The 13,244-nt window shown below is 43.4% G+C and overlaps 1 protein-coding gene across 1 annotated transcript; it reads left to right on the top strand.

Annotated features, from left to right (window-relative positions):
• The first annotated feature begins 9,800 nt into the window (after nt 1-9,800).
• LOC124670271 (ribonuclease 1-like) lies at nt 9,801-10,993 on the top strand. The gene is made up of 2 exons (XM_047206774.1): nt 9,801-10,221; nt 10,328-10,993. The coding sequence occupies exons 1-2, from the start codon at nt 10,126-10,128 to the stop codon at nt 10,961-10,963; spliced, it is 732 nt and encodes a 243-aa protein (XP_047062730.1). The 5' UTR covers nt 9,801-10,125; the 3' UTR covers nt 10,964-10,993.
• The last annotated feature ends 2,251 nt before the right edge of the window (nt 10,994-13,244 follow it).

Genomic DNA, 13,244 nt, shown 5'->3' on the forward strand with positions numbered 1-13,244 from the left:
TTCAATCCTATCAATTGCCCGACTGTAATTTGTTCACCCAACACTTGTTATTGGAGAGTTGCCACTAGTGTAGATAGCTGGGAACCCCGGTCCATCTTTCATCATCATATACTTGTTCTACATGTCACTGGAAGTAGTATCAACTATCTTCTGGTGCCATTGCTCTCATATTACTGCATCGCTTGCTGTGTTATCGTTACTATTGCTCTCATATCATCGCTACTTTCACATCACCCCTGTTGCTAGTGCTTTTCCAGTGTGCAAATTTGAATTGACAACTCGCTTGTTAAGGCTTATAAGTATTCTTTACCTCCCCTTGTGTCGAATCAATAAATTGGGTTTTACTTCCCGCGAAGACTGTTGCGATCCCCTATACTTGTGGGTCATCAGTAAGCCCACCCTTTTAGGTTCGTAGTGGAGCAGCAAGGCAATCCGAACAATCTCACACAGCATGGAAAACACATGCCGGATTACCCAGTTTCAGGACACTAGCAAACTGTATCGATCCTTATCATGCTTGTCTGATCTTGTTGATGTAGTTCTTGAAGGATTACGATGACGAGCTAGCTTGTCGCGGAGAGCCCAGCAAGGTCGTTAGAGGACCGAAAGAGCTGCAGTGAGAACTCTCTCCGTAGCCGCATGATATCACTGCAAGCCAACCCCTTTGCCGGGGGGTATCGTCCTCCTTTTATAGGTAGAGCGGATTGTCTGAGCTGTCAGCATCCGCTCACCACACGTTCTAACACGCGTGCGTCTTACAACTAGAAGGATCTTCTGCTGACGTGTTGTCCTCCGTGAACCTGACTTCAACCGAATGACGTCATAAGGCCTAGCTTCGTGAATGTCGTAGGCACCAGAGTCCGTCGTGCAGGGCGCGCCATGTGGCGCCCATGTTTCCTCCTTCCCGCGAAAAAGGTAGGAATGGACGCGTAGCTCGGCAAGGTCTGGGACCATGTTGGGGAGTTCGTGGGATCCCCAGTCTCCATGGGCTCAACAAAAAATACGCCCCAGGTGGGAGAACGACACTGATAGCGATGCCATCATCCAATCCGGGAGACCCGGATCTATGGTTTCTCTCAGAGTAGCCCGAGCGAGTAGACGACGATTGCAATGACGATGCCTTCACCAATCGTTGATACCATGTATAAGGCCACCGCCTCGCTGTCCTCGTGTTGCATGCTGAATGCACGAATGGAGGCGCTCGTGTGCCGCGAAGGAGAGCCAGCACGACGTGCCTGAAGGAGCAACCTGACTAGGTCCATCTAGGCCCATATCTGGACCACATGTAGTCGCGCCACCACCAACCGCATGTAGTCACGCCGCCGAGCCACATCACGACCGATGGAGTAGTCGGAGGAATCCCCCCTTCCACCCCCAAATAAAGTGGCAATAAACTTAAGCTAAATTGCCTAATCAACTTACTAAAAAGGGATAAGAAACTTAGGATAGAGTGTAAAGCAATTTAAGTTGAAGTGTATAATCAACTTAATAAATGGATACACAAAACTAGGAAGCAACTTAAGCTAAAGTGAGCAATCAACTTCTACGTGGTTTTTTATTAACTTGAGTAAATGAGACAAACAAATTAGGATAAAGTGGGAAGAAACGTTAAGCTAAAGTGGTGATCAATTTAATTAAATGGGATAAGCAACTTGATATAAAGTGGAAAGCAACTTAAGCTAGAGTGACTAATCCCTTTAATCAAACGAGATAATCAACTATGATAGAGTGGGAAGAAACATAAGCTAAACTAGCCAATAAAATTAATGAAAATGGACAAGAAACTTAAGAAAACCTAATTTAGGCTAAAATCATTAATTAACTTAATGAAATGAGGCAAGCAACACAGTAGAAAGTTTAAAGAAACTAAAGTTAAAGTGGTTAATCAAATTAATGAAATGAGATAACCAACTTAGGATAAAGTGGGAAACAACTTAGGATGAAGTGACTGGTCAACTTATTTAAGTGGGATAAATAATTTATGATAAATTGGAATGCAACTTAAGATAAAGTGACAAAATTAACTTAATTAGGATAAAGTGTGAAAGAACTTAAGCTAAAACTATTATTAAACTCAATGAAACCAAACAAAGAAACTTATGATAAAAGTGTAAAGCAACTTAAACTAAAGACGCTAATTAACTCAAATAAAGTAGGTAACCTACATGGCTACATGTAAACTAATTCATCGCTCAGTCATATGGAGGACTCTTATTGGAGCGCGGGGGGTGCACAAAAACGACAACCTTGCATCATATGCAACAAGAGAGATCCTTAAACTTGAGCTTAGACCAAGGTGCACGACTATTGATATCAAAATATATATATGCTAATTTGTGACAATGGAAATTGTCGAGAAATCATGGAAGGTTATGAGAAACGAAAGGGCTAAGAAAGAGTCCATGCCAAGCTATATTGAGCTGTGAAACATGTCCATAGGTTTATTTGTCACACCGATGTTTAGCTCATATAGTTTAGGTGCTAAGCCAACTAACCAGGCAGGCCACACTTGTCATTTACATCCCATAGACAGAGTTTGTGCTGCACCATCTTGAGAGCTCGTTCATTTTTAGTATATTTATGAAAATTAAAGGGGAGTATACGAAAATTAAAGGGGAGTTCTTGAAATCCCGAAAAATTCCTAGTAGTTTTTATACTTGTCTAGGTTTCTACGGGATAAGCCTGAGATATCCCCGCAAATTCTCGTATTTTTGCCTAGATTAAAAAACTCTACTTCATATTAGTGCATTTTGTTTGAAAAAGATATTTGAGGGGATCATATGAGATTTGTGAACACCAAATCTCCTCTCATCACCATACCTACTGGGGTAGAAATATGAGAGAAGTAAACAAGGCGTGAGAGTGAGGAGAAGATCTTCTAAAATATCACAACAAGAAATCGAATCACTAACCATGTGGGCCACATACGCTGGTTATGTCCCATAGACAGAGTTTGTGCTGTGGGATATTAAAAACGAGACCAGCTAGAACTAGCCCTGGTGGCATATTTTTATTGAAGAGGCCACTCGGGTGAGATACCATAAATTCGATCCCGACGGGATTCGAACCCTAGTAAGCACTCAGCAGGGATGCACCACTGTAATCCTACCACTAGGGCTCTGCCTAGTTCTCGTGCTGTGGGATCTTGAGAGTGAGAAAAAAAAGGATCCGCTAAAGTATCACAATGAGAAATTTTCTGTTGCATTTGGAACAAATGAGCTCAAGAGAAGCGGAAGTTTGTAAGGATCATGAAGAACTTTAGGATCAGTGTTGAGTTCCACTCATTCGTGAAACTCATCTTCAAGAGTGAAGGCACTGTGATCATCATGAGGGAACCGACTCAGTTCCACCATTTCCAAGATTGAGTTTGTTCCTGTGGTGGCTACATGTAGAGATGGTGACACACATTTGCAATGCTCCCACGAGTTGGTGTAGTATTTTTCTTTGCAACCCTTGTTGCTAAACCACATGCACACTAGTAACTTTTGGAAGAGAGTGGGAGCAGTGTTGTAAAAGTACGCATATGCTTAAACAAATACTCCATCCGTTCAAATGAATAAGACGTATATCCTTTTCGAAAAGTAAAGGTAAGGAAACTGTGACACTTAACCTATTAACAACCATAATATTAGATAGTTATCATATGAAAATATATTTCATGATGTCTAACAATATTGATTTTGTTGTGATTGTGTGTATGTTAATAATTTATTCTATAAGCATGTCAAACTTCACATAGTTCGACTTCAAAAAAAAACTTATTGACTAATATAGGTAGTAGTCTCAGGGACCTTTTTTCGATATGGGAGCACCGCCCCAACCTCTGCATCAATAGATGCACACGACTATCTTTATTGAAATAAAAGTACGTAAACAGTTTACAGAAAGATTTAAGATTACACTCATGGGAAAGTTAAGGTCGAGACATGAATCAACCAAAGGAAAATGCAACACAAAGACAGCCTATCCATTTGCTAATCTATTAACGTGTTGCCATCCAGTAGCCTGGAAAAAGAAGTCCTGAGCAACCACTAGCATTTGGTTGCATCCAGTAACCATACCCTCCCGGTGTTCCAATGAGAGAAGGAAAACCCATTGTTGAATCCAATGAGCAGCGCGTCGGATAACTTGCAAAAAATTAGTTCCATTTTGTTTGTTAAAGATAATGTCATTCCTAGTCCTCCAAATGGACCAGCATAAAGCAGAAACACCCACACGGATTTTATGTTTTTCAGTGGAATCACAAAAACAACATTTTTGACACCCATTCCACTTCCTTTTAGCTAGATTGTCCTTAGTAAGAAGCACTTTGTTACTAAGGAACCACATAAAGATTTTAATTTTCAATGGGATCTTTAATTTCCACATATATTTACGAAGGAAAATAGTATGTCCATTCATCATATCAAGATACATAGACTTAACTGCTGTGAGCTTCCAAAAAAACACATCAGCTTCAGTAGTTAAAGTAATTGTCATTAGCCGTTGACATAAATCCAGCCATTGTAACCATTTGTTATCATTTAAACCTCTTCTGAATGAAATATTTAAAGGCGTATGTGCTAGAACCGTTGAAACAAGGACATTTTTATGTTGAACAATGTTATATAAAGCTGGGTATTGTTGACATAACGGGGCATCCCCAATCCAAACGTCCTCCCAGAACCTAGTAGTCATTCCATTTCCCACTTTAAAGAACCCCCTGTCAAAAAATCTTTGTTTACGTGCATAAGTCCTTTCCAAAATTGTGAATCAGTAGGTTTCGCTTCAGCTTGTGAAAGTGTTTTATTCTTGAGATACTTATCTTCTCTTTCTTAATAGATGGTCCCATTTTCCTGGTCTCATAGTAAGCCACGTAGCTTTATTAGCAATCTGCTCGCTAAGGCGATCGCCGTTCCTGGCCAGACTACGTACGGGGCGATTCTTCTCCCGACACGCAGAAGCGTACCGATCGCCCTTCGTGGCCAGACCCACGCGCCTCCACCAGAAGGGCCGACCCGTGCCACCGGCCCATAACCCCGTTCGACCTATTCTCCAAAAGAAAAGAAAAAAATGCAAACTACTGTTCGTCTTCCTCGGCGCGCGGACCCTCCCACGAAACTTTGCAGCCGCGACCTATGCCCTCCTTCCTCACAAATGCTCATGAAAACGTCTCATAAATCCCAGCAATAACGACGGTGTTCGATAGAATTGATCCGCTGCCGCCTCCAGCTTAAAAAGCAGGCCGTGCTGCCATCCGCTTCAAGCTCGCGCGCCACCGCCCTCCACGTTCTTTCTGCTCCCCATTCTGATTCCTTCTTTATTTTTTTCAATCCTCAATATGTCTTCCCAATCTTGCAGGTTCAGCTCAGGCTGGAAATCCACTCCACCTTTTGCCCCTACACCCGATTATATTGGATCGATTTTGTCTGCTGCTACCTCAACTCCATCCCATTGCTTTGGATTTTTAGGTTTCTTGGTCTGATCGCTGAATATTTCTTCAGATCTCTGTCTGCTCGCTCCAGATGACTCGGATGAGGTGGTTCCCCATGAAGACTACAAACCTAGACTTCATCTTCACCGTGGCCGGCTCCTCCGTTGGTTCCTCTTTTCCTCCTCCTTTCTTTTTTGTCGTTTATCTCTTGCACTACAGGTGTTTGACGATTTGTTCGGCATGCCGACCTGTTGACTTCATTGAACATAGCCTCAGAAATAATCTCAACGGCCAAGACTATAAGAGTATAAGGTATCATGGCGCCATGGTACCATATGTTGCCTGAAAAGTTATCAATCTACAAGATTGATGCACTGTATCAGTCTATCGGGCATGAAAGAAACAGTACCAGTAGTCCAGTACATGTTCCATGCAATCCTTCGGGCAGAAGTTTCCCGTATTTAAGATTCATCAGTTTGTGAGACTGTTTCATTCTTTTTTTAGGTAAAGAATTAAATTATTGTTTGCGAGGGTATATGGAAAAATGGATGGTTTCATTCTTCTACACGAAAAGCCCGTGGGGGATTATATTGCTCATATGTTTCAAGTAATGTCTGAACATCCCCGTGGGGGATGTTGTTTATTTTACTTTGTTTACTGTTGTTCTTCTATCTTCCGCTTCAGAACTTGCAGTATACATGAGAATGAGATTATACGATTGAGAAATTTCATTCGTTTGACATGTTTCACCTGGTTGACTAAGCATCTTCTGTTGCATTTTTTCTATTACCTGACACAGGTATAGTGATCATTGTTATTCAAGCAGTGAATGAGTCTGAAGAATCACATTAGGCTCTGGTCTAGGAATGAATGCATGAGTCAGAACATGAAGTCATAAACAATGCATTATCTGTAGCTTGCATCCTTGGACGCCTACAGAGATGCCATCTTAGAAAAAGACTTTGATGTGCAAGCCCCAATAATTGGAGTATGTGTTTCCTGTCGTGACCAAAGAATAGAGAAGCCAGTCAATCACAAATTACGTTGTGGTCAGACTTACTAAAATTTTGGCTCAACTGTTTGCTTGGTTGACCTCTTTTACTATGTAAACTGTGAACATGCTATCTCTGTCATATAAAAGGATATAGTCTATGTAAAAGCGGAAATTCAATTCGGCTCCCGGGTGCACATGCTCTCTCTACCAACAAAACATATTTTAAAGTGTGGAAAATTTTTGAAAAAAAATTCTGCATGTACATCTGCATAATATATGTGTGTGCGTCAAGTTTCACGAAAAAATAATATTTTTTGTGACCTATGTAAACAAGAGAAAACTTATCATTTGAAAAGCATTGTTTTAAGCACTGAATTTTGTCTTTTTTACACACGTCACATGATAAGTTCATTTTTTATGAAACAACTTTGTGAGCGCGTAGCACATGAATATGTACGTGCGAATTTTTCATTTCAATTTTTTTTAAAATTTAAAATATGGGTAAGATGCATTTTAAAATATAGGGAGCATATGCTCCCATGTTCCAAAACACATCCCCCTAAGTTGCAGCATAACTGAGATTCAGAACTATGGGATATAGCCACAATGTTCAGCAACTTCAGGTGAAATGAAAATATATCCTATAAAGTGTCATTCTTATGTCTCACATCTACCCAGTATTGTTTATTTTGTTTGGAATGTGAAATAATGAATAACATTTAATTGTTGGTTATGCCCACAGGCTATGATTATGTCCATTTTAACCGACAAAGGTGTCAACAACAAAATCCACATATGTGTGTCCTACTATAGCATCCACTATTGGGTTCCTTTATAAAAAAAAGGACTCTTTATGAACTTCTCTCCTTCATAGCAAACATGACAACACCACATGAGAAGCTTTGTGGGATCCGTTAAATCAACTGTTGTTTTTCAACTAAAGTATACACATGGATGAAACAGCCTACATATTATAAGCATAATGTCATATTTTTCCCATGTTACAACGATTCACTGATTCTTCACAGTGAAAATTAACAAAAGTGGTCAGATCGGTTGTCTATGCTGATTTCTTGGTAATAGCTAGCACGCCATTTATATAGTACGAACAACAATTGTGCCCCTCAATTTATTTAGTTTTCACTCTAATTTTATCATTTCCTTTAAGTATGTTTTGTTATTATTTTTATGCATATGATTTTCCGCAGCACCGCGCGGGGTATCATCTAGTTATACAACAGTTGCTGCCACATACCCTCTTCCGAGAGCAATTGAAACAACCACTTACTGAGTAAGTATTTGTTTTTTTAACTCAAGTACCTCAATCCGTCCCCCTTGATGCTTCGGTCTACACAAAATATTCCATCTAGATAGGCGATATTTCTTCTTATTCTCTTCAGATTGCCAAACGAAATTAGATCTATATAAGGAATATAACCTTATTGACTAATATAGGTAGTAGTATCAGGGACCTGCATAAGGAATATAACCTAGCTACCCTCATTACACATTCTTGAGACAGAAAAAACCGTTCTCGTCATCAAGCCATTCAATCTCCACCGGTGATCTCTGCACCCACCCACGCCACTCCTAAACGCCGACGAGATCCATGCCTAGCGCACAACACACTGCTCGAGTTGATCGCATCTCTTGTCTCCTCGCCGATAAATGAAATCAAAATGAATTGGAGAGGAAAGGGGAGCATGATAGAGAGGGTAGCGACGCCCTCCTTGCCACGCGTCTGGTGCGGCCACACTTTTGGCCACGTCAAAATCAAGCTTGTGATAGGTCGCGGTATGTAACGCATCAGGCGGCCAGGAAATGAGCGCGAGCAAACCGTCCACTGTGCACCTTTTACCAGTTGAGTTAAGAAAACATTTACTTCTTTCTTAGTGCAAAAGACACTACAGGAATGACGCAAGGCGTCGATGGCCAGAAACTCTCGGCGTAGCCACATTGGGCTGTCGGCGTACGCTACGCCTAGGGCAGCCGTCGGTGTAGCTCCTCGGCGAAGGTCCTCTTCGGTAGAGCCACGTGAGCCGTCAGTGTAGACTCGGCCCTCGCCATAGCCCATATACGTCGACGGTGGCCGTCGACGTCTAGACCCTCGGCGTAGGCCACGCCATCCGTTAACTTCAAAAAATATTCAAAATTTTGATTCTCAATTTTTTTAAGGCTCTCACATAAATCATTTTAACTCTAACTACGCTTAATCTTAGGTTAAATTACACTCATGGTGAAACTTCCCAATTTATTCACCCATCCTCATATTACTTCAACCCTAGCACGCTTAACATCTTCGTTCCTTCCGGTTGTGTTTCCATGAAAGAATCGAAAAATTGCTGATAATACTACCATATAAATTCTATTAACCCTTAGACCGTGATATCACAACTCTTTACTGTTTTGAATTTTTAACAATTATTTAAAAAACATCAATGGTTAAGTGATAACAATCTCTATGCAGGATGCAATTATTAATTTATTTATTTTTAAAAATATAAAAAATACTAAATTTCTAGCAAAAACTAAAATCTGCATGCTTTCATATTTTCTTTTGGAATTTTGAGGATCTAAAAAAATGGCAATCAGGTGTATTCAGATGTAACTTTTTCCCACGATCAATTTGATATATTATACATTTTTCCAACGTCGTATGCAACAAGAAAAGCCGTTTTACCGATACATGACACAATTTTGAAAAAAGGTCAAAATTCATTTTTTTTTAAATTCTCTTGCAACTAGATGACATAACACAAGGACATCTCGAAGGATTTTATGTTTTGAATTTTTTTTATCATTTTCTGCCATTCAGTGAAACCTAAAAAGGCGATCCACGGAGGGAGGTGTGTGGAGGGAAAAAAAGTTCAAAGCTACGCCGAGGTTGGCCGTCGTCGTAAATAAAAAAGGGGAGGAGGCTGTGCCGAGGGCATCCGTCGGCGTAGTTGTGACTCCGTGATAGCGTCGTCACTGCTTAACTTTGGTGGGTCGTACGCACAAGTCTACGCCGACGGCCCGCGATGCGCTGAGGGTAGTCGTCGACATAGCGTTTCCTACACCGAGGACGTTGCTATGCCGACGGCCTTTTGGCGGGCTGGCCTGGCCAGCCCATACGCCGACGACCCCGTCTTTTAGCCGTCGGCGCCATTCCGGTAGTGAGACATCGCATTCTTCTTGTCATGTTCGTGACGAAAAAACAAGTGGGTGCCAATAATTGATCTTCGCCGACGAGGCAACCACTTCCTGCTACTTTTTCATCCTCCTGACTCACGTTGTCGCTTTCTTATTCATACGGCATTATTCGTACAGACAAGCGATCTATCCAGGATGATTTTTTTTTTTTGTGTGTGTAGAGAGCAAGACGACAGGCAGGATCCTAACCAATTGCATGTGTATATTCGGCATCTTATCTAAACATGTCTTCTCCTCTCTGGCCGGACTCCGGTTGCATCTTGTTTATCTCTCCGCGTAGACGACGGTCGAACAAATCTGTGTTCCTTTTATTGCGTGCACGTTGTTTCCACGAAATTAAGCCCGGCAAATGCATGGCATATTCCCCATTAGACCGGATGCGTATTCCTCCGATCCCCGGCCATTAGTCCCTTAACCCCGTACGATTGTATATCCATGTCGCGTGTTCACGCCGTTCTCGAATCTTGTTATAAGTGGCTGCACGGTAGCTGCAACAATTCATCACCGAAGTAATTAAGCGAAGAAGATGAAGATCGTTGCGCTCTCGGCGGTTCTGCTGCTGCTCTCTCTCGTCGCCGTCTCCTCAGCGGAGGAATTCGATTTCTTCTACCTCGTTCAGCAAGTGAGTAAAAATCCTTCAACAATTTACAGCCAGAAGATCGCATCTCAAGCTATTCCTTCCAGAAAAGGCGGACGGATCTGATGATGCTTGTTTAATTGGTTTGTAGTGGCCTGGATCCTTCTGTGACACGAAGAAGGGCTGCTGCTTCCCGGACACCGGGAAGCCGGCGACGGACTTCGGCATCCACGGGATGTGGCCCAACTACGCCAAGTGCAAGACACGGGGCGAGGTCGGCGGCGGCGCCCTGGAGATGGTGACCAAGCGGAAGAAGAAGTGCTGGCCGGAGTTCTGCAACAACGGCGAGCCCCTGAAGATCGCGGCGATCACGGACCTGCTCAAGGGGCTGGACGCCAACTGGCCGACGCTGGCGTGCAAGAGCGGCAAGAGCTTCGAGTTCTGGAGCTACGAGTGGAAGAAGCACGGCACCTGCTCCGGCCTGGACCAGCACGGCTATTTCTCCGCGGCGCTGGGCTTCAAGGCGCAGCACAACCTCACCGCCATCCTCGCCGGCGCCGGGATCTTGCCGACGGACGAGAAGACCTACTTCCTCAGCAGCATCAGGGACGCCATCAAGGAAGGGACCGGGTTCACGGCGAACTTGGAGTGCAACAGGGGCGCCGCCGGCGAGACGCAGCTGTTCCAGGTGTACCAGTGCGTCGACCGCGCCGGGAAGAAGCTCATCGACTGCCCGCTGCCGATGACGGGCAACTGCAAAGACAGGGTCCAGCTGCCGGCCTTCTGATTAAATTGACCAATTCTTGTTGAGCCTCCTGCGGTCTGGACGAGAAGACCTGCTCCGGCCTGGACCTCAGCCGGATGTTGTTCGTCACGTCGTCCGTGCGTAGCGCGATGTCGGCCACCGTGGATACGACACGAGGTCGGGGAGGTTCATCCAGTCCCCCCGCGACCGCTGCGAAAAGATCCAATTGAAATCATGCTTACGTACGCGCGCGGCATATTCGAAAAGCATCTCTCTGATGCCTCGTCCGACTCCGACCGAGTCTTTCATCCGTCCGAGCGAACCGTCGGACAAGCGGTGCTGAGACTGCGCTTTTTTACTTTGTTGCTAGCTGCACACCAAACGCGCGCTCCCATTAATTATTCGGGATGGATACTGCTTAATTGATTAAGCAGCGCAGGTAAAATCAATTAGATCCCTTTCTTTTTCCCTCTCTCGCGCGCGCACCCATGTAGGCCTTGTTTGGTACTAGCGGATTCGCGGGAAATCGCGGGGATTATCCCCGCCCATCCCCGAATCCCCTCAAATCCCTGGACTGTCGTTTGGTAGTAGAGGTTTGGCCCAGTCAATCCCCGCCAAACCCCGCCAAACCCCGGAAATTCCCGACCGAGGTTCACTTTTGGCCTATGAAAATATCCCGACCCCTATACTAGCGTTTTATCCCCGTCCCCGTCCCCGCTCACGTCTCGCCTCTCGTCTCTCCTAACCCTCTCGCGCGAACCCTACCGACCAGAGCGGCGGCGACTGGAGAGGCGGCGCCGGTGAGGCCTTGTTTGGTAGTGGGGTATTAGTGGGGATTAGTGGGGATAATTTGGCTGGGGATTGGGTGAATCCCCACCCATCACCCAATCCCCACCAATCCCCAGCCCCACAAATTCCTAATCCCTACTCCTAATAACTGCCATTTGGCTGGAAGGGATTGGTGCGCAAGGGAAAACTGAATAAAACATTGCAAACCAACATACAGTAGCAAAGATTCAATTTTTAATACATGAAACTATAATTCTAAATACTAAAGTTCACTCGATGCACTAACTCAGATGAAATGGCTTAAGTTAGCAACAAACGCCGGAGCCAGGAGACAAGTACAAGCCAACTTGATCAAACAAAAATTAAATAGGTCGAGCAAGATTCGAAAGTTGCTTGAGCACAAGTATCATTGTCTATCGAGCATGTGCCTGCTACCAAGCACACTACAGCTCATGTTGAATCGTTGCATCTCCCGCTTTCTCAGCTTCATTCAACACAAAAAAAATTAAGAGCCTCCACGTCCCTAGATCATGCAATATCACCCAGGAGTTGGATTAGGTATTGGCTTAGCGGAATCACCGAAAGAAAAGGGATGATACAAAAAAGGAAAAAAATACTAAACTTAACATATAAATAATCATTCTATTGTAGAAGTGGCAGTGACTTGCATGTCCGGGACAAAGTGACTACTAATAACAAAGTGACTACAGGAGTCACAAAGCTACAGGGAGTGGCTAATAACCGAATTCTGGTAGCTACTTCTACTACGTGAAGATGAAAATTTGTTCATGCAAAATTAAAATAGTGAATAGATGTGCTTGCTAAAATAATGAAAGAGCTACTGGTTGCAAGCATTGCAGTAACTCGGAGAACCCGAGAGAATTCAGTTTCACCCATGCATTCGTAATCCAATAAAACAAAGGAACTATCATTACACTCCTCCGCTATATCTTTGCAATCCGTAGTTCGCACCAAATCTGCCTCGAAGTGGAAATTAACTTGCACCGGTCCAAGCAGGACATAGTAGCAAGCACCACCACCAGGTTGGGGAAGACTATATCTATGCAAGGATGGGGACGATCAGTGCCTACACATGAAAGAACGGATCAGGTTCCGCCTGCCCTTACATGTCATGTCGTGCCTAAACATTTGGATATGATCAAAACTTAGAACTAATTCGAGGCCCTACAGGAATTAATTAAGCATGATATACAGATTAACCATGATGTGATAATTAGTTGCCGCCGAACCAGCGAGGAAATACTACTCACATAGCAGTGAACACAAGAGCATGGAGGTACAAATGCAAGCATCTGCATATGTAGTTTATCACTGAATTCGCTACAGCAAGTCACAAAGCTATGAATTGTTCATTTTTTGGGACCATGACGAAGCATCATAACAAAGTGACTACCAGAGCAACAAAGCATCATAACAAACGTTGTAGTAATGAACAACACAGTCCAATGTTCACATATTCAGTAACTTTTGATATGCCACAGGAAATTAAATCACACAACATCTTATTCAAAAC

This window comes from Lolium rigidum, chromosome 7, assembly GCF_022539505.1.
Source record: "Lolium rigidum isolate FL_2022 chromosome 7, APGP_CSIRO_Lrig_0.1, whole genome shotgun sequence".
NCBI classification, from domain to species: Eukaryota; Viridiplantae; Streptophyta; class Magnoliopsida; order Poales; family Poaceae; genus Lolium; species Lolium rigidum.

Coding starts and splice junctions, on each gene's coding strand:
- LOC124670271 (XM_047206774.1), top strand. CDS start 10,126: ATGAAGATCGTTGCGCTCTCGGCGGTTCTGCTGCTGCTCTCTCTCGTC. Junction 10,222..10,327: donor TCTTCTACCTCGTTCAGCAA/GTGAGTAAAAAT, acceptor ATTGGTTTGTAG/TGGCCTGGATCCTTCTGTGA.